The sequence below is a fragment of the Drosophila nasuta genome, chromosome 3 (genome assembly GCF_023558535.2).
Source record: "Drosophila nasuta strain 15112-1781.00 chromosome 3, ASM2355853v1, whole genome shotgun sequence".
NCBI classification, from domain to species: domain Eukaryota; kingdom Metazoa; phylum Arthropoda; class Insecta; order Diptera; family Drosophilidae; genus Drosophila; species Drosophila nasuta.
The window spans coordinates 48,750,039-48,771,240 of record NC_083457.1 but is presented as its reverse complement, the minus strand read 5'-3'; the positions used below and the strand labels follow the sequence as shown (position 1 = coordinate 48,771,240).

General features: G+C 37.1%; 3 protein-coding genes across 5 annotated transcripts in view; 1 reads left to right on the top strand and 2 right to left on the bottom strand.

Moving 5' to 3' along the window:
* The window catches only part of LOC132792907 (uncharacterized), a 66,118-nt gene extending 54,781 nt beyond the window's left edge, over window positions 1-11,337 (bottom strand). The window contains 1 exon segment of the mRNA XM_060802442.1: window positions 10,452-11,337. The gene's annotated coding sequence lies outside the window, so the exon portion shown is untranslated.
* A 346-nt stretch (window positions 11,338-11,683) lies between these two features.
* LOC132791508 (osteopetrosis-associated transmembrane protein 1) lies at window positions 11,684-13,395 on the top strand. Its single transcript, XM_060800459.1, has 3 exons — window positions 11,684-12,082; window positions 12,361-12,554; window positions 12,618-13,395. Exons 1-3 carry the CDS (start codon window positions 11,767-11,769, stop codon window positions 12,984-12,986), a joined length of 879 nt encoding a protein of 292 aa, XP_060656442.1. The 5' UTR covers window positions 11,684-11,766; the 3' UTR covers window positions 12,987-13,395.
* A 353-nt stretch (window positions 13,396-13,748) lies between these two features.
* Window positions 13,749-20,900, bottom strand: LOC132791507 (probable E3 ubiquitin-protein ligase bre1). 3 transcript variants are annotated; one of them, XM_060800458.1, is made up of 5 exons: window positions 20,817-20,900; window positions 17,164-17,687; window positions 15,664-16,124; window positions 14,567-14,727; window positions 13,749-14,495 (listed from the first exon to the last, which is right to left on the bottom strand). In XM_060800458.1, coding segments are annotated over exons 1-5 (1,665 nt in total). In that variant the 5' UTR covers window positions 20,818-20,900; the 3' UTR covers window positions 13,749-13,977. The 3 variants fall into 3 exon arrangements, with proteins under 3 accessions (XP_060656441.1, XP_060656439.1, XP_060656440.1); XM_060800456.1 differs by having other exon boundaries at window positions 13,750-14,513; XM_060800457.1 differs by having other exon boundaries at window positions 13,750-14,513; window positions 20,478-20,881.
* Between the last annotated feature and the right edge of the window lie 302 nt (window positions 20,901-21,202).

The following is a 21,202-nucleotide window of genomic DNA, read 5'->3' as shown; positions in this document are numbered from 1 at the left end:
GTTGCGACAAAATGAATATGCCCCATCTTAACCGAAGCCAAACTATTCAAGTATTTATAGCCAGGGCCAGGCGAAAAGGCTCCAAACAACTTTCACAATTGCGTTTCTTTCTCCGTCCGCCGCTCCCCGCGTTTGCCTTCAATATCCAGCTCACAATTTATTGTCATCGTGGAAAATTGCTCCTCCAAGGTCTTCAACGGCATCTGAAACCCCTTTCCCTCTCTCTTACCTAACAAATTTCCAGTTAGATGCAAAAGAGAGACACACGAAAAAAGGACGTAAAATAAATGGCAAAGTGTTTTCCTTCGCAGCATGTTGCATGTCGCTTTTAATTGCATGTTCGAAGCTGTCAAATTGAATTTATTTAATGGCCTGCGGCATCTTTCACTTGCCACAGCCGGAGTCACAACGACAGCCGCAACATTGATTAATATTGAGCACGTGGCGTATGCGCAATACAAGATAAGATACTAAATTAGACATTTGACTGAATTTTGGAATTTTTCTTTTTTTTGGCAAGCTTGTTTATTGATGAATCACGCGCTGCGCACAAATCACAAACTCCTTATCTACAGCGGGACTTATCATAAAAAGCGTACGGTGGAGCAAATCGAGTGACAGGCGAGATACAGACGGACAGACAGACAGACAGACTGTTGCAATTGCTGTGCAGATCCGCTTTGGGCATGCACCAGTTTGCGCAGACAAATCGAGCATAAATAAAATGCAAACAGGTCTTGGCTTAGTGATGAGCGCGTGAGTCGTGACTATCCCATATCGTATACTGCTCTTTAATGAATTTGATTTATGAACGTTAAGATAAAAAACAGGCCAATTGGACTATGCTAGTTTCCCCGATTACCGATTTTTTGGGATAAACATTTTTATAAATTCCAATATCTCTAATAAAAAAAATTGAATTTGAAGTTATGTATTTCATTTATGTTTTAGTTCAATTCTTTTAATTTTCTATCGGTAGTAAACTAATATTAATTCATTATAAAGTTCACAAAACTAAGGAACACAATGACAGCTGCATAAAATAATCGATTTCGAAGGAAAAATAGTATTAACAACACTATCTATACTGGAAGTTTTAGTTTGAATTTAGTTCATTATTTTTCCAGAACATTTAATTAAAAAATATGAACATTTTACAAGTGTACGTGGATTTGAGGTTGATTTAATGTTTTCAATATAAATATATATTATATATTAAAGAAAACTAAATGTAGCGAACATTGTTTTATGTAAAGTAATATTTAATATTTAAGAAGCTGGATCAAATCGAGTGGAAAATTGAATAGATCGTATTTTTAAAAACCTGCACAAATCTTTACTATTTGAAATTTCAGTTAAAGTATTTTATTTTTATTATATTAAACTGCATTTTCAAACCTAAAATAAAGTCGTGACACGAGTTTTTTACACTTCCATCTCTAGTCAGCAGCTCGCAAATGCATATAACTTGTCCAGTTAATGGAATGTTACGACTGCTCGCAGTTATTATTTGCAATTTTTCTGCAATTTTGCCCAATAAATTGTCTTGGTCAAGAACGATAAGTTAACGCGTCTTCTTCACACTTTTCTGCACTCTTTCCACAACTCTACTCCACCTTCTCCCTTCGCTATCTCAACTCTGCTTGTTGACGTATTGTGGCAATGAACTTGACACTAATAGGGTTTCCTCCCGCTGCCTTCTCATCGTCACTGCATTCGCTTGAGAATCACTCGCCTCGCTGCGAAACTGACATGCGGCCAAGCCACAAGGGGATTTTGCCAGGCACAGCTGAGAGGCATAGACAAGTCAATCGAGGCGGAGATCTTGGCAAAGTGTATAAGCCAACTTAAAATGCGGATGCAAGAGGCAAAAGACACACATGGCCATGGCCTTAGACGGATTTCATTAGAAACCGAGCATTGATAGACTAACGAGATTATGGCAAGGAACATCAAGTGCATCTAGAGAATACACAACAGTATTCAAGGCCAAAGAATTGAAGAGAAAACTCTGTCAGCCGAGCGAATCAAGTTTCAAGGATTACAAGTTTATTGCGCCTGTTTTTATTTTCTTTTTATATAAACCTTCAATTTGCGACCTAAAAACAACAGCAAGTAGTTGATACAAGTGTTTTGTTTTTATTTCTCTTTTCTTTCTTTTGGTTCGCATCTTTTAAGTGCTGAAACGAAAGTTCAGCGCATGACAAATTATACAAAATCAACAAAAAAAAAATATAATACGAAAAATTAAATTAAACTACAGCAACCACAAAAGGGGGAAACGCAGAGAGAGAGAAAATGAATTATTTATGCCGCATGACCAAAAAAAAAGTAACGCACTCTTCGTCGAGCCCCCTACTTTTTGGCCCCCTCTTCTCTCAGTCTCTGAGTCGACACCCAGACCCATTCCATGACAAATGACAACAACAGACACTGATGCGCTGACCCTGTAGTCGATGCCTCTTTTTATTTGTTTTTGGTTTTTGGGCACAGTGGGCAAACGAAAGCGAAAAGCTGGCCAAATACTCATCAAGCAACGAGTGAGAAGTGAGAGCGTGACAATGACAGAAAAAGTCAGCAATAATAAAACACACATTAAAGCGTATCAGCAACAATTAACAATAACAACAAATAATTATTTATAGTTATCAGACAACAACTAAAATGTTTGCACAAATCTTCTTGTTAAATGTGACAAATTGCTTTGTGATCTTAGCAGCTTTAAAGTATTATTTCACCAAAACGCAGTTGTAATAAGCACGTTGTAAAATGCACGCGGAAAGGTATTTGAAGAGATGTCTTGCACATTTTGGGGGAGCGATGATAAAACTTAATTCTTGCTTAGATAAGCCAAGCGTTTAGTCTTAGTTTTTTGTTATTAACTCGTGACTTGACATGTCTAAAGATAGTTGAGCTATCTATAAGATACTAACTGGTATTTGCTTTGCTTTTGAGTCATGGCAATTGCATATTTTGTGCACAGCTCACTTTTCACAGAGAAAAACACTTTTGCCCACATCTTCTTGGGCTTTGACAAATCCCTTTTGCATATCTGTTTACAGAAGTTTCCTTCGACTGCAACTTCTAAGGTTTGCCTTCGCATTCAATGCCATAACTCGATTGCACAATTTCCTTTCATATTTACACTTGGATTTGCTTGCAAAAAGTGTCAAGGCGAAGGATTTCCAGCCAAGCCGATTAGCTCCCTCTTTCTCTCCCCCTCTCTTTCTCCATCTCTTTCTCTGTTAAACTCTGAGGTCAAGTGCAGTGTCAAAGCTGCATTTAAAGTGAAATTGCTGCCAACTTGGCATAGCAACATTTGCCACATTTGCCATGGGCGTGATAGAGTCATGCTGTCTGCCTCAACGACAACGATTTAGATTTAGAATCTGCACAGCTGGCAATTGTTGTGCTCTAATCTTATCACTTATTATTACTCATCGTTAGCACATATATTAAAATCAATTTCCCCTTAATTGGCCTGTCATTAGCCTAATCAGCGACAAGTATCTCTCATTGATAGAGAAGCGTGAGCTGCACATTCAGTTCATCATCATCATAATCATCATCGTCAACAGCAATTGTTGCTCTGCTTTTGTTTTGTCAAAAAGGAAACTTCAATTGATGCCTCAAGGCAAAATGCATTTAGTATATGAAAACAAATACACACAGAAATATTATACAAATACACTCATACATATACGAATTCATATTCATTCGGTTAGTTAATGGCAACGTCAGCTGGCAACACTTTGCTCTCGTGATGAATGTGATTTGATTTATTTTGTCATTTACTGCGAGTGGCTATTAAAATTGTTGACGCTTTTGTCTCATTTTTAATTGGATTTCGGAACTTGTGCAGTTGAAATTGACGTGTTTAGTTTGTGCCTCAAGATGACAATCGACATAACTCTTTCAACTTTCGAGCAAAGCATTTTCATACACGGATTATCACAAGCATTATGCCCTTTGCATGCTGTCACATCTATCACACAGCATTCAGGATACAACTGTCCGCCCTTTTTTTCATACCCGTTAGGTAGAAGGGTATTATAACTTTGTGCCTGCAGTAAATGTAAATAAGAAGCAGAATAAGTCATCTCCGACCCCATTAAGTATATATATTTGTCAGTATTTGTATATATTTATATATTTTGAAATAATATGTATATAGTACCAAGTATAGCTTTTGATATATTCTAAGAATAATACCGCACTGTTTTACGGTCATATTTTGTATTCTATGGTATATTTTGAATTGATATACAAATTATAGCCTTTGGTATATTTTAATATTTTTTGGTATATTTTAAGAAAAATACCACACTGTTACGCTAACTAATTTTGTACTCTATGGTATATTTTGAATTGATATAGCCTTTGATATATTTTTATAGTTTTGGTATATTTTAAGAATAATACAGCATTTTCTGTGCTGGCATAATTTGTACTCTATGCTATATTTTGAATTGATATATCAAGTACAGTCTTTGGTATATTCTTTGGTATATTCTGTTGGTATATTCTAAGAATAAGACCACACTGTTTTGCTGGAATATTTTGTATTGTATGATATATTTTAATTGATATATTTTAATGTTTGGTATATTTTAATATTTCGGTAGAGTATTTTGGTATATTTTAGAATAATACTGCCCTGCTTTTCTGGGATATTTTGTAGTTTACGGTATATTTGGAATTTATATATGAAGTATAGCCTTTGGTATATTTTAATATTCTTTGGTACTACTAATGTACTACTATATCAATATACCAATTATAGATATATATATTTTAATATATTTTTGGTATATTATTTTGGTATATACCACGCTTTCCTGCTCTTATTGACAATGGGTAGCGGGTAGCTCACAGTCGATCACACTTGACTGTAGTTTTTTGACTTGTTTTTTTTTCTTTTGCGTGCAGAATCACAGCAGCAAAAGTAGATGAGGAGCTAAGGCTAAAGCAAATTATTGATTTATGGGAACACGTCTGCTGTCATTGTCAAGATAAAGTGGCTGTGGGGATGCGTTCGGTGTCTGGGCAACTTTTGTGCTGGTGCTGGGCACCAGGCGTGACAACTACAAAGCCAGACAACGGCGACAGCAGCAGCAGCAGGGGGCGAAGATGCAGTTGCAAGTGGAGTCGGGAGGGAATTGCTTAGAGTGCAAAGTTGAGTCAACCTTAAGCACACACATACTTCACACTTCACACTTTGCGCTGCTTCTGTTTTTGCTCGCTTTCTCGTTCGCGTTTCTCGTCGTGTTCTCTACTGTACTTTGCAGAAGCTGCACTAAACTTTAAGTGGAAATGCATTGCGCAAAACGAAAAAAAAAATAGAAGGCAGGAGCCAAGGAATCAACCCTTAGAAATGCAGACCAAGAAGTCCCAAGGATGCAGAGCACAACGCACACAGAAAACGCCGGCAAAAATGCAGGGAAATCGAATAACCAAGCGACGGATATAAAACAAAAACAGCAAAAGCCAAAGCAAACACACAAAGCAACAAAACAGTACAGCAGAGTTCTGTCTCTCATTCTCTCTCTTTCATACTCTCTCTCCTGCTCTCTGCCTCCCTTAAATGCCCCATCCTGCCTCCCTTTTGTGCTGCGGAATGCCAGAGGCAACATTTTTTGTCATTATGTAAGCGTCGACGCTTCAGCAAAAACTTTAGCCCAACAGAGACCCATCTCTCGCTCTGTCGTATCTCAATGTCTCTCTCACACCCCCCAGCATCCTGTCCCTTCACTCTCTCTCGTATGGCGCTCTCTTTCTCTCTCTTGCGCTGTGCAGTTGTCAAAAAGTTGTTGGGGTTTAAAAATAGCAAATTCAATAAAGTAAAAGCTGTCTGCCAACTTCCTAAAGCACCGCCAGGCAAAGACTCAAATATTAACACAAACCAATCTCCCCATTATCCGCCCCCATATTTCCCCTCTTTGTCTACACCCTCACCCCGCTCTGCCCTTCCTCACACATGAATGCATTTTCATTTTTTGCCCTGCCAAATGAAGCCAATGAAATAGGGCTCAAATTGACAGGCCGTCTGTATTTAATGCAGCCAATTTAATAAAATTATGTCTAATTTGCGGTCATCTGCCCTTCCCTGTCCCACTAACACACACATACACACATATACATCAATTGGGGTCACAGGGAGCGACCTGGGCAGGTTGGTAGATGCCCCAAATTAGCCTAGACAGTCCAATTAATTAGGCGGAAAAGCTGCCACAAACATGAAAGACACACAACGCAAAACGTTTGCGTGTCATAATCAAGTGTCCTCAAAAAGGGTGAAGAAATCACCTTATTGGAGACCTCAAAAAGCCGCTTAAATTGAGCACATTAGAACTGCTTTAAAATTGTGGTTTTCTTTTAAATAAATCAGTATTACTTTAAGCTACACAAAAGAAAGAATATTTTATATTGATTTAGCTTAAGAAAAGTTTTCAAGATTGTTCTCACACTCAACTAAAGAAAGCAAAAGCGACTCTCAATCATTATTTAACAATTCTGCTTAGCAACCGTCACAATTTATAGTAGTTGCAATTCTCATGCCAATTTCATACAACTGAAAATTGTTTTCAATGGTTTCGTTGCGGCATCAGTTTCAGCACACATTCAAGACAATCGCTTGCGTCCCTCGTGCTTTTCAAGGGTATCTCGACTTCGTCTTAGATATCTCTTGTTGCATATTATTGCTATTGTCGGTTGTCGGTTGTCAGTTGGCCAAGGTGTTGTCGAGAACAACTTTACAGCTGGCATTATGCAATCGGGCGCATTGTTGTCTGAGGGAGGGAGGAAGGCGTGGCAGTCATGCAATGCAACAGAGAATCAGCATCTCATTCTGCTGTGGTTGCTTACTATTACTTCATTCAATTGAATGCAAGTTAATTGCAAATTACACAATGCCAACGACAACTGGACAACTGCGACGATGTGGCATTGTTTTAACGATAGCCGGCAACAAAGGGTTAAGCACTTTAAGCACTCGTTGCACGTTTACTAGTTACACGCTGTTCGCTATTCGCTGCTCGTTGTTCTCGCTGCTCGTTGCTCGCTGCCACTCGTCCCTAAGTAGCTGCTCAGCGCACGTTCTCCCTCTTTGTTTAAACAAATATGTATGCAAATGCCGCCGCCTGCAGGCAACTGAGATTGGGGGAGACGAGGTGAGGGTTGTTTTGAGTGGAATGGGTGAGGGAGGGGAAACCCAAGTGGCTGGCACGCTAGGCCCAACCCAACCCAACCCAACCCACAATCCACCAAGTGGCCAAGCAAATGTTGTTCCATGATTATGTCTTAAGCAACAAAAAGAACTAAAAGCTTTCGTTGTGGCGTTGAAGTTGTTTGCCTGGCAAACATTTAGAATCAATTGAAAATATGCTTCCTATCGTATCTTATTGATAGCAATGAGACTTTAAATGTACTAATCTCAAATTGTAACGGGAACACCGGAAGACTGGGGAAGGAAATTTTTAAGATTATACAGATGAAGCCATTTGAACATCCTAAAAGAATTGAACATGGTATGTGAATGAATATCAGAACACTTTTAAGAATAGAAAACTATTGAAAATTGCAAATTTAACAAATATTAATAAGGATTTGATTTGAATATACTGAAATATAATATTTGAACTATTTTAAGAAATTTGAATGCCTTCTTTTTATTATAGTTACAATAGAAATCTTTCATGAAAAAATTACAAAAATATTAAATAATTGAAAACTGTCATTTTAAAAAAGATTTATAATGATATCTTACTATTATAATAACGAATAAGAAAATATTTAAAAACTGTTGGAAACACTCTTTAAAACTAACATCAATAATAATTCATATACTTTTTCAGTAAACTTAGAAATCTTCTTGTTCAATAAATTTTGAAATATTATCAATAAAAATAAATAATGATTTCCATTAATAATAGTTATGTATATTTTTTATATTCAACTTTTAGCAAGCAGTAAGCAAATGTGGCTTTTAACACTTATCCTAACAAAAACACTTAAAAAAAAACAGCATTTCATGTAACAAATTTAATCACTTCATGGATTCCCATAATAATTAACAATTTAAATACTTCACGAATTTCGAAAATAAACACTACACGAATTTTTATTTTAATTGCTGTCAGTAATTGCGGCCGTAAATCTGTTAACTCCCATGATATAATAGCCATTTGTCCGCAACATTCAATTTGTGTTTGTAATTAAGTTGCAGATCACTGAACCTTATAGAAATCAGAGCGGTGGCGGTGGCGGTGGCTAATGTGGGCAACGATTTCCTCGAGACAGACATAAAAACTGATTGATCATTGATCAAGCGCACAAGCGCACAAAAACGAGGCCGCAATTTGGCTCAGTGTAAGCCGGAGTGCCACATATGGCAACAGGCGACGACGACAACCATCATCAAAATAGACATAGACCATAAAAAATCAGCAACATTTGGCGACGACCCCAAACGGCAACTGTTGCCAGTTGTTAATATTATTGTTGTTGCTGTTTGTGTTGCTGTTGCTGTTGTTGTTGCTGTTGCTGTTGTTTATTGTTCCATTCAAAGATCAGCAACGTCGTGTGCTAAACTTGCACCATATCAAGAGGCCAATGAAGTTGCCAGCTGAGCGCTTTATACCGATCCGATATTGAGACTTGATTTTGCCCAGCTGCGCGTGGGCAACAACTTCAGCCCCTCCTCCCCTTCCTCTCGTACAACGACCCCCTCAAAATAGCTGAACCGCATTTTCTGCAGTAAATGAAGCAAAATTGCAAAAACTGTTTTTTCGTGTGCCAAATTTGGATGCCAGACGAAACGTTTCGAATTGAAACAATAAATTTCAAGCAAAACTTAAAAAAAAAAAACGTAAACGTTAAAAAACAAATAAAATACGAACAAAATTTACATAAAATAAGCATTTGCATGGAAATTATCACATTAAATGTTAATTTGTCATTTTATGCATAGGCAATTTTCATAAAACAAAAAAAACAATATTTACATATTTGTTTATCTAATTTTAGGGGGGCTGGCATTAATTAAGAATAATTTGCTTATAATTTCGGTTTGCGCTTTTGCTACTAATTAATGACGGACTCGCGTAGGCGAAAGTTTTACATTTCTTTTTTGTGTTTAATTACAATTTTATGGGTTTTAAAGTCGCGCGACAAATTAAGTGAAGAAGAGGAAGCACGCGAACGAAATGGAAACATTTTTAATGTGCAGCCTCTAAAGATGAAAAACTAAAAATAAACAATAATCAACAAAATACAATAGACAAACAGCCCTCGAGTCCCTCGCACAGAAGGAAACAAATCCCCAGAATGAGAATGCCAACAATAAAAACGCAGCACAGCAGCCGCTGTCGACGTCGGCGTCGGCGTCGCTGTCAAGCGCAAGCAACTGTTTCTGCAAGACAAAGAAGACAACACAACAGCGACTAAGGAGGAGCGAAGGAGAACGCGGTAGTGGTGGGATAGTTGGGGGGAACTGAAATTAAATATGGTTTGTAACCAGAATTCCGCACTAAAAATAAACAAAGAAGAAGAACTCGATGCAGTCGCACGCGACGAAGAAGGGTGTAACTGAAGTACACACACACACATATGTATTTACATACTTACACACACACATGCATGCATGATACTTGTGAGTGTAAGTAAAGAACAAACAGCAAGTTTATACAAATTAACTACACACAAACACACGCATTTGTATTGTGTATTGCGGAAACATGCAAATTGCAATTGCAATTGGAGTCTTTTGCATATTTGCATAAATCGCGGCCATTGCAAAACAATTAACGGCGAACTACGATAAATGACGCGAATGCAAACGAAACAAAACGAAACGATAACAAATCACAATCGAAAAGCAAAATGCGCAAGAACCTAAGACAACAACAAGAGCAGCAGCCGCCGCTGCCGTCGTAGCAGCAGCGATAGCGACTGCAGATAAAGCACAAAACAACAACACAAAAAGTTGTTTTGACTCTTGTTTTGATTTCTTTTTCGCAATGATGTTGGCGACTCTTTGGCTCTGGCGCTATCGTTCTTATTCGCTTACTCCCTCTTTTTCTCTGTCACACTCTCTGAAGCAACGGTTTCTTGCTCGCACACAAGGGCGAGCCTTTGCCTGTTTTTGTTGTTGGGGATTGACCAAATTCTGAACAAGGCGAAACTGCAAAACCAGTTAAGCAGAAAGCAAGTCCACAAAAAAAAACTGTAAATGCAGCAGATCAACTTTTGGCCAGGTGTCCCCCAATGAGCCAGCAGCTGTTTGATCACTGTGCAAGAAAATTACAGCAATACCTGCGCCTCCCCCTCTCACCCAACTGGAATCTAGTGCGCTTCTGCGCAGTGTGACCAGGCGTAGATAGGACAAGCGGCTAAAATGCCGCTATTATAAACATACATAATATACTTGCTTATAATTTTAAAACACTACGCACCTGTCAAACTTTTATGTGCACCAAAAACATCAATTATTACGCTGAAGCTTTTGCAGAATTTTGCCGCTGCACATAAACACACAGAAACGCACACACACACGAACGCCCTCTGCTTGCGTTTGTATGTATGCGAAGTTCAACTTCGGCGCAGCAGCAATCGCTCGCTTCGCTCTTTTTGCACTCTCTGTTTCGTTCTCGCTCTCGCTCGCACGCAGACGACGACGCTACCTTTTTACATTTAATTTCTTTTTGCGCTAAAGGAGTGCCGTTCACTGTTCACCGTTCATCAGGCTTCTGTTTTGCATACAGACACACACGCACCTTCGCATAAACGTTGTAGTTGTATGTAGTAGTACATGGACAACACAATGTACATGATTATTTTGTGGCACTTTTCCTACTCCTCCTCCTTCTATTTTTTGCAAATATTCAACACTGATTTTTGCAAATAAGTAAAACAGGAATCTGCACGCTTAGAATTTATAAAATGTATAAAAGATGCTGCTCAGTGCATTGCTCGATAAAATCGCAAACATTTTAATTCAATTCTTGTGTTATTCTTTTTTTCTTATTTGTATCTGTCGGAACGCGTCGTAGGTGCGTCGTCTGGGCGAATATTTTCGCCTGCTAATGTTGCGCAGCAGCCTCGGGACAGAAGTTGGGTTTTTTTCTTTTTCTGCTTTTCTTCTGTATTGCAATTTCATGCACACACTTATCACACACACAAATCGAATTTGTTGTTATATTTTGCACGCACTTCTTTAAACAAAACACAATTCTTTTCAGACGCGCGCTCGTTTGCGGCTAAATAAAAATTTTTGCATTAACAAAATGGAATTATTTTGCCACTGTTAAACAGTCCGCTTTTCTAACCGTACGCGTCGCCGATTCGTTCACAACTAAAATGCTAACTCTGCAAAAACCAATGAGTGCAGAGAGAAAGAGAGCGAATGTATTAACAGTGACTTAACAGCAGCCACCACCATCACAAAACCCGGCAAGCTGTTATTAAATACAAACCTTTAACTCAAAAAGCAGATGTACTGCAATGAAATATATTAACTCTATTTATATAAATTTATTAATGAGTAGTTTAATGAGCATTAATTTGTCGATGCAAGTCATATGCACACAAGCTATTAACGGAACTTTTAAAACAGCCCTCTCGTTGTGCGCTACAACATTGGTGTTAAGCTCAAAATGGCACTGTTAAGCAACGTATTTAGAGTGTCCATCCCATAGTAGAACCAAACACAAAGAGCAGAAGCAGCAGAAGAACTGCTCGCAAAAAATAGTTTCAAAAAACGCTTTTAAAATGCGCGAACTTGTGCTACTAATGGCAATTTTGAGCTGCCTTACGCATGCAGTTGTATCCCTTAATTGCACTAAAGATTTGCATCATCTGGCGGACAAACAGATGTATTTCATTATCTGCACCACAACGCATGCAGTTCCAGTGCGCGATGAACGAATTTGCGGCAGCTGCAAATCGCAAAATGATGAAATGGTTGCCAGCTATAATGGGCTGATGCAGAACTGTTCGGATCTCTATAAGGATGTGAATCGCTTAAACATTGTAATTACCACGCATGAACTGCTCGAGGGTCTGTGGAACAAAGCCTATTGTGAAAGTAAGTCAAGTTGAGTCGATGACTAATGTAAACAAACACAATTGCATTTGATCTGCGGTCAGCAACTGCGATACCAGCCAGAGGGCGGCGTCACTGGAGACTGCACGCCCTCTGACGGACTTAAGCAGAATATAACAGGTCCTATTGGAATTCTCTACAGCTCGTGTCCGCCAGGGGGCGACAGTCGCCATTCTGGCTCAGATGTCCTATTGGACTGTAATTCATATGAAATCCCAATTGGTAAACAATATTTATTAACAAATTGCATGTATTTTTAGATTGCTTTGAATCTGGTGGACACTTGTGGAATAACTTCACGGATTTATATTACTCTTTCCTCGCGTGCAATAGATCGACCAATGCCAAAGATATTTGCACCGAATGTAAATCGCATTATCTGAATATGAACGATTTCTACACGGATTTGGATAAGTCACAAGAGGGTCACATCTGTTTCGATATACAGGATATTGTATGTGCGCCAGCTTAAAGGTTTAAAGCATTTATATTATTGTGCACTTCTTTTGTCTTGCAGATGAATAGCACCCGTGTCCTGTGGTCCAAGCAATTAAAGTGCTGTCAGCGTGAAGTTAAGATGACAACATTCCTGACCAGCGTTGGCGTCGTGGCTCTGCTGCCACTGTTGCTCTTCTACGGCACTGCCATTGTGCTGACCAAGCGCAGAGAGGCGCGTCATGGTCTGCTAAATGATCAGGAACCTGAACTCGATGCACCTTCCACCTCACAATTGATCACCGCAGCAATTCTGTCGACGCCCTCTGAGTCCTCGGCTGCGGTGACAGCCAACACAGAAAAGATAGCGAAGCTTTTGACGCGCCCTGAAGCTTCCAGTGATTCGAGCGACAGCGACGACGAGCCCGCAATTAAACCAAAGATTAACTAAATCATAAGCATCATCCCAATTAGTGTGATAAGCATTTTGTTTGAAGGGAAATTCCCTTTATTTGTTATCTAAACTGGGCGAATTTTCCTCATACGTATTATATTGTGAAATTGGAAAATACGCTTTTATCTACAAACAGGGGATTCCCCAAGAAAAAAAAAATGCTGAGCCTTTTTAACCTAAACGAAACTATTTCTATTTGTATCAAAGAATTACAACAAGGATTTCCCTTCATTTTTTATCAAGAGTGAGCGAATTTCCCTCAAAACATATCACAATGGGAAATTCTGGGGGATACCCCAAAAAAGATAAATTGTTGAGCCTTTGATACAACCTAAGCAAAACCATTTTATTTTGTATACATGAAATTTATAAATTTCCATGCGAATTTCCATATATATATTAAAAAACAATGATATTTTAAATCGTATTACATAAATTGTTGAGCTTTTTATGCAACCTAAGTATTTCCATTTTATTTTGTATCCATGATATATCTTATGAACATATTTCCCTTCATGTGTTATCAACCGGGAGCAAATTTCCCTTATAAGCATAGGTACTTTTATATTCCCAAATCGGAAATTCCCTTCAATTGGGGGATTGCATGATTAATGCATGGATTGTTAAGGAATTTAACTATTTTACTTTGCATCTATAAATATTTCATATTTATATACCATATTTTAAATTACCTTTCAATGTTATCGCTACTTGGGGAATTTCCCTTTACAATAAGAAAACTTTTTCAAATATTTTTGGAAAACTGAACTACTTTATTTTATTTTGTATTTTGTATTTTTAATCTCAAGATTCATATGTTTGACATACATGATCAACATTTGGTTAGTTTGTAACATTTTGGTAAAATTATTGAGAATCTCTTCAAGTTGTGATAATGTGAATACGAATATGAATATGAATACATGTCGATATATATATATACAGATTGAACTTAAGCTTAAAGCAGGTATACAAGATGCGTTTATAACTAAACAAGTGTGCCCAGATGCTCGATATCCAGATCGGTGGCATATAACGATGATTCAGGGTTGTCAACAACGCCAAAGAATTGCTTCTTGAGCATTTTGGCATCCGTTAGCTGCCGCACATTGCAATTCTTCTCGATTTGCTGTGGATCTTGTTTGCGAATCGTTTCGCGTAGCTGTTGCACGTTCGCGTGACAACTGGGGGCAAGGTCTGAACTCTCGTTCACGTGCGGCAACACTTCAAACTCACGTCCCAGACATTCCAAGACGCCCAATTTGGCCTTCAACTGCTCATTGGCCATCAACAGTTGTCGTTCCACGCGATAGATGTCTGCCACCTGCACGGCCAGCTCGCCATCGAGTCGATCGATCTGTTGCAACACTTCTCCCTTGGTGTGGTAAGCGTAGCGCACCTGTTGCTTCCGCACTTTCGCATGCAGTCGCAGCAGTTGTTCCTCCTCGCGTTGCAGTTGCTTGTTGAGTGTGTAAACCTTTTCGAGCCAATAGATTTGCATGTCATCTGAAAGGTTTGAGTCAACTAATCGAGTATTCAGTACGTGCCTAACCTCAATTTTGATAAAGCTTACTAACCTGTGGGAAATTGCGGTATTCTGTGTCGTTGCTCATCGCCTGCCTCGGCTGGTTTGTCTATCGTCTTCAAGTAGGCATCTAGTAAATAGTTTTTGCCCAGTTCTCGTTCCCTCACCCGATGTTTTTCCTCCTCAATCTTCAAGATCTGTTGTTCCTTTTCACTGAGGAGGGAAATCAAGTGTCAAACATTTGTTATTGCATTGCACAATCCAGCTATAAAACACTCACACTCATTATATATAAACTGTTATACATTTTTAAAAAATTGAAATCGATGTTAATAGATAAAATATATAGCAATTATATATTTTAAAGATTAATATAGGAGGAAATGTCATTTAAAAATTATATGAGGGCTATGAAATATGATTTAAATAAGTTTCAACTGTTATACTACTGTTATAAACTTTGTGAATGAACATAAACATTTTATTAAATTACCATTTAAGAATTGGAACTACTAAATATGATGAGAATGCATCTCAACTGTTATACAAGTGGTATACAGCCTTTATAAAACTGTTATACACTTTGTTATACACTATAATCACATTAATATTGGAAAAGAGAATCTTAAAAATATGGTGAAATGACAAAATATAAGAGAGCTGTGAAATATAATTTAGTTTTGTTTGAATTCTTATACAACTGTTATATAATTTGTGGATTTACACTGTAGACACATAAAGATTGGAAAAGTGAACCTAAACAAAAACTATCTTCGAACAGTTTCAACATATGCACATCAATTTAAAATTGAAGATACATATATGCATTTATATAATAGTTGTATAACAGTTAAAAGGCATTAACATCAGCATTTTAACTGTTATACAACTATTACATAAATATATCTACAATTTTAAATTGATGTGCATATGTTTAAACTGTTATACACATCCAAAGTGGTTATACACGTTTAAAGCTATTATATCAACTGTTATACAACTGCTTTACGTCTATTTTTGAGAATAGCTCTTTAAAAACTTGAATTTAAATTGACTAGACTGTGTATATACAATATAAAACTGTTATATAGAAGTTAGTTAATCAATGGAATCTGGTTAAATATAATTTCTTTGTTGTATTGTACTCACTTTAACAAACACATTTGCCTATTGATCGTCTCGTCTTGAGCCAATATAATATTCATAAGACGTTCGTTTGGATTTCCATTGCAATGTTCCTTCTCCTCTTCCTCTTGGTCTCCTTCTGCCTGCTGTTGTTCCGATTGTTGTTGTTGTAGTTGCTGCTGTTGTTGTTGCTGCTGTTTGCTTCGCTTTGGTTGTTGATCGCCAGCTGCCCTCTGCAGTGCCATTTGTGCCACCGACTTTGTGGCAGCAGCAGCAGCAGCCGCAATGGAAGCTCTCTGCTTGCCCCGCCGTCTGCGGAATCGTTCACTTCGAGAACTGCCCACGGGACTGCCCATGCCGCTGTCCTTATCGGTTGACATGGACAGCATCGAGAACAGCTGGTTATGGTTATGGTTCTGGTTGTTGACTCTCGCCGCTGTCAGAGCAGGTGTTGTTCTCGCTAGATTTCGCAGCTGAAGCTCGCACTGCGTTGAGAAAGAAAGCGTTTTGTTAGCTCAATTATTTGTCGATTGATCGGGGATCATTTTCAATAAGGAAGGAAAAGGAATATAGAGATGAGCAAAATTAGATGATGTGTTATTTGAACATTAAATTTTAAAAATTTATGGGAACTGATTAATAAAAATGAGAAGGTTTGTGTCAATATCTTAAATATAAAAGAGGATTCTTAATTCGCAATTTGAGAAATACAAAAATTTAGCTTGGAAATAAGACGTCGAATATCTTGAAGATAAATTAGGAATGAGAATAAAAAACATTGAAGAACATTGAAGGTGAATAAAATGAAAAAATTTGTACTTAAATTTTAAGCTTAAAAGAATATTCTTAAGATTGTAAAGAAAATGCAGAAATACAGAAATTTGGCACGACAAGCAACGAAAGAATTATCCAGAAGATAGACTAAGAGAGGGAATAAAATTCATTGAAAAATGCATATTAAATATTGATATAATTTGGTAACTAAAATAAGAAAACAAAGTTCTTAACATGATCAGCGAATTAAGAAATAAAGAAGTTGAACTTTTAAATTTCAAAGTGAAAATAAGTGTAAAGGTAATTAAATTCGAAAAATATACTTGAACTTCAAGAGTGAAATATTTTTTGAAAGAAAAAAATTAGGTTTGATTATAATAAATAAAGAATTTGATAGTTTCTTTGGCTGACATACTGGTATATTTAGTATCTTATGGTATATTTTGAATGAACTAGTGTATTTTTGGTATATTTTATATATTTTGATATATTTTAAAATTCATACCGCACTGTTTTGCTTTTATTCACAATAGATAGCGGGTATCTCTCAGTTGAGCATACTCGACTGTAGCCTTCTTGTTTTTTGTGTCATGATTATATTTTTGATTAAGATTATTGCAGAAAAAGGGCATCCAATTACCAACAACCAACGTAAATTCAAAATTATTACGATGTAATTGTTTTTTAAATAGCTTTTAATGATTGTGTTCTCTGTTATTCAATTCTTTAGGTTTACCGTGGAAAACTTACCAGTTTCTTGCCGAAATTATCTCGCAGTGGAATGACGTCAAGCAGACGAGTGCTGCCATCCAAATATTCCTCGAAATGACAGTTTCTCAATTGCTTGACAATCACGTATTCATGCGAGTTCTTCTTTACTAGACTCTTGCTAAAGTTGGTCGCCTGTTGATCGTCCTCCTCTTTGGTTTGGATGGTAATTTGGTTGTTTGATTTGCCAATCGCTTTTGCACTTGAATTTCCATGCTTCTCCTCGAGATCCTGATACTGAAGCAATGCACAAATCAGATCAGCACAGGTGGTCGATGCATCCACACCTGAGACCCAATGTTTTTCGCCATCGATTGTTATGGAGACGGTGTCGGAAAGTGTTTCCATTGAGCCATATGAATCGCAATCAACATTCAAGTCATCATCATTATCATTGGGTTGACATTTGCTGGAGTTCTCGAAGAGGGAAGCGGCTGTGGAGACTGTGGCCGTGATTGAGGCCTTCTTCAGGGAGGCGTTGTCTTCCTCCAACATTGTTGTTGGCACTGCGAGCAGAAGAGCGCCATCAAGAGAACACAAAAAAAAAAACACATAAAAAGAGAGAGACAGAGAGAGCGATATACAGATACAGCATCAGAAGATTGTTGTGTGTCTTCTCGAGTCTTCTCTCGAAACTCATTTGCACTTTGGAATCGACCTAAATCCAGTTGATTCATCGAAGGAACAATCGCTGGGAATTTCATACATACAAGCATAATGTATGTACATGTTCATTAATGACGTCACCCAAAGCAAAACTGAAGAATCACTGGAGTATCACATTGTAAAACCAAGCAAAGCAAAACAAAATTAACAAAAGGGTTAAATCGTTTGGCTTCCTCTCGAGTGGCCAAAGAATGAATGAGAGAAACAAATAAAAAAAATAATACAAATACGTGTTCACATACAACACCATTGTGCATCCTGATCAAATTGCTTCCGTATTGTTGTTTTGATTAATTGTCTGAGATATCAGTTTCCTTTCCGTTTCGAAAAGAGAAAGCTAAGTACACTAAACTTAATTCTATCTCTGCGTCTCTGTTTTCAGTCGTTCAGCATAGAAACTGTAATATAATCAGTAACAACATGAACGCAATCTGATGTTTACTCTATGCTGAGTATGTGATATGTTTGCAAATATCATTAAAGAAGCTGAGTACATGAATTGAGGTTGTTATAAACTGTTATACACATAGCATTAAAACAGAAATAGTTTGTATAGAAATATATTATATATTGGTATCACAGAAGCTGTTATAAAGTACAATACAAATATAAATGATAAACTGTTATACGTGCAGTACAACAGTTCACAAATAGTTTATAAACATATTTTAAATTAAGATCTGTTATAAACTGCTATACTAAGTTTCTGAACATGTTGCTAACTCATCGAACTTTAGTTATAATTCCTTAAACTGTTATACATATATAAAAGTGATACTCTTTGCATAACATCTTATTTGGTGTTGGATCATGCTACAAATTTGTAAGCTGTTATACTGAGATTCTAAAAATGTTACAAATCCGTCAGAAATTCAATATGAACCGGTATACATTGTTATACATTGTTATACATATAACAACTTGCATTTAAAATTATCATTCTTTGCATTGGCATCGTTTCATATTACAATTTGCTAAACTGTTATACAAATCAGTGCAAAACTGTATGCCTTATAAGCATGCTTGACTGTATCCGCTTAAATGAAACTGTCATACGGTCTGGACAATCCATGCTACACATTGTATTCAATTAATGTAATACATAAATAACAGATCATAGCGCACTTAAGATTCAAGAAAATCGCGTACAAAAACTGGATATTGCTAAGACTTAAGCCTGTGCAGAATTACAATTTCCAGACACATTGGCATTTGCTCATTTAGTTTGTTATTGCTCGTTGGTGTTTCTCGTTGTTGTCTTAAAGTGTTGTTGTTGTTGTAGTTGTTGCTGTTGTTGTGGTTGTTGCTGTTGTTGTGGTTGGTAGCCAGACAACTGAGCAGCGACATCGGCCATCAGGTTTGAGCATATACCACACCCAGATTGAAGTTTTTGTTTGGCATTTAAAATGAAAGCACTAAATACAAGTACTTAAAGCATAACACCAACACTTAGTTAGCGACTAACGAGCTTAGTACGGCGCTTAATACAAGCTCTGTGTAAAGACTTTTACTACGACGCAAAGCATAAATAAAAAAAATAAACTTTCAAAATAACTCAAAGCGTAGCGTAGATGAATGAATCTCAACTGTAACGCATTATTATGATATACCCTATATGGTGTGGTAGTGACTTAGCGGGGTATATTGACTATAAGGTAACAGGAAGTAAAAGTTCATATTATGCGTTGGAATTATTAAAGTTGAAAGTTGGATTGTAAAAATAAAGTTTAGGTTTTGGTATGATAAATTTGAAAACGTTTTGAACTATTCACTTTTTTAAGTATTCGTAATGATGTTACAAATTTGTAGATACATCAAGTGCAAACCAAAGAAAAATATATTTTTTTTAGGAATTTTTCCCCAATTTTTTCCCTTTTTTAGAAAAAAGTCGAGTATTTTTTTGAAAAATTTTATAACGGTTTCTTTAAAGTCAAACACAATTATTTCCTCATACATTTCTAACAAAAAAAAGTGCTATACGAATTCTCATATTCTTTTTTGGAAAAGGCAAAATCAACTACCATCCAAAGAATATTTGTTTTAAAAAGTTTAACCAATTTTCTTTCTTTATTTAAAAGTATTCAAGTATTTAAGGAAAAACTTCATAACAGTCAAACAGAATTATTTTCTCACACAAATCTAACAATGAAAGTGTTATATCTTTATAAATTCCAATATTCTCTTTAGCAACAGCAAAATTTATCAATTTAAACTTTAAAGGGTATTGAATAAGTCACCAACTTAAAGTTAGTAGTTTTATCTACACATTTTTTTTTGCGCCGACTTCCATTTATAATGGTTAATTATGTTGAATTGCTTGGGTGATGTGCGGGGGTGTGTGAGTGTGCGGGCGCCTCAAGGGGGAAGTTGGTTTTGGTTTTGGTTTTAGCTTCGGTTAAAAACTGCGCCGCCCATAGAAAGTTACAGTGCATCAAATAATTATACGTACACGACGACGCGCAACGCAACGCAACGCGGCTTGAAATCGTTAAACGTCTTGAGAGATGCGCCGCATATATTTAGCACAGAGTCATTAGCATTTTGGCCAAGTTTAAAGCGCTGACCGTTAATACATAATCACGAATAAAATTATTTACATAATATGCGCAAAATACAAGAAGAAGACGTACGATCATCTAACGATAACGGTATAAATTTATGCCGTATTGTTATTGTTGATGGAGCGTTTGTTGTTTGTTTATTGTTATTATCACGTTTAATGTTATTGTTTTTATGGATTTGTGGCACAAACTTTCTATAAGAATTAATTTGATTTGTTTGTCATAAATATTTGCACTGCAATTGGCCTTAAATGCCATCAATTGCGGCTTATTATGATCTTTTATAGCCCGCAATTCTCTTCGGTTTGTTACACTTTTTATGTAAATGCGCCTGCGTGTGTGTTTGTGTGTTGGTGAGAATTTATGTGCACGTATACGTGTGTGTGAGTGTGTGTGTGGCTTTTATACTTTTGAACTTTCCCGTTTGGTTACACCTGCTGGCAGCCCGCCGTTAAGCTCAACCAACACATTTGGCGTCGTCACAATAACTGAGCCAAGAATCCGAAGTCAACTAAAAAGCAACAACAAACCGCGCTCAACAACGTCTTCGACTCTAAGCTGCAAGAGAAACTTCAGTCAAAGAGAGCAAGATTCAGAGAGAGCGCGTGTGAGCTCAAGAGAGTAACGAACCAAAAGTTGTCTTCGGCAGCTTTCGGCAGCGCGCGCTGTTGTTGTCTTCGCACACACATACACCGACACACACACTCTCATTCATTTACTCGAAAAATTTGTTTGCAACTGCGCTCTTACGGTAACTTCACGGTTCAGTTTTGTAACTTGCCTAACGTAATTGC

Coding starts and splice junctions, on each gene's coding strand:
- LOC132791508 (XM_060800459.1), top strand. CDS start 11,767: ATGCGCGAACTTGTGCTACTAATGGCAATTTTGAGCTGCCTTACGCAT. Junction 12,083..12,360: donor GAACAAAGCCTATTGTGAAA/GTAAGTCAAGTT, acceptor ATGTATTTTTAG/ATTGCTTTGAATCTGGTGGA. Junction 12,555..12,617: donor GTTTCGATATACAGGATATT/GTATGTGCGCCA, acceptor TTTGTCTTGCAG/ATGAATAGCACCCGTGTCCT.
- LOC132791507 (XM_060800456.1), bottom strand. Junction 16,125..17,163: donor ATAATTTCGGCAAGAAACTG/GTAAGTTTTCCA, acceptor TTCTCAACGCAG/TGCGAGCTTCAGCTGCGAAA. Junction 14,728..15,663: donor AGGCAAATGTGTTTGTTAAA/GTGAGTACAATA, acceptor TTCCCTCCTCAG/TGAAAAGGAACAACAGATCT.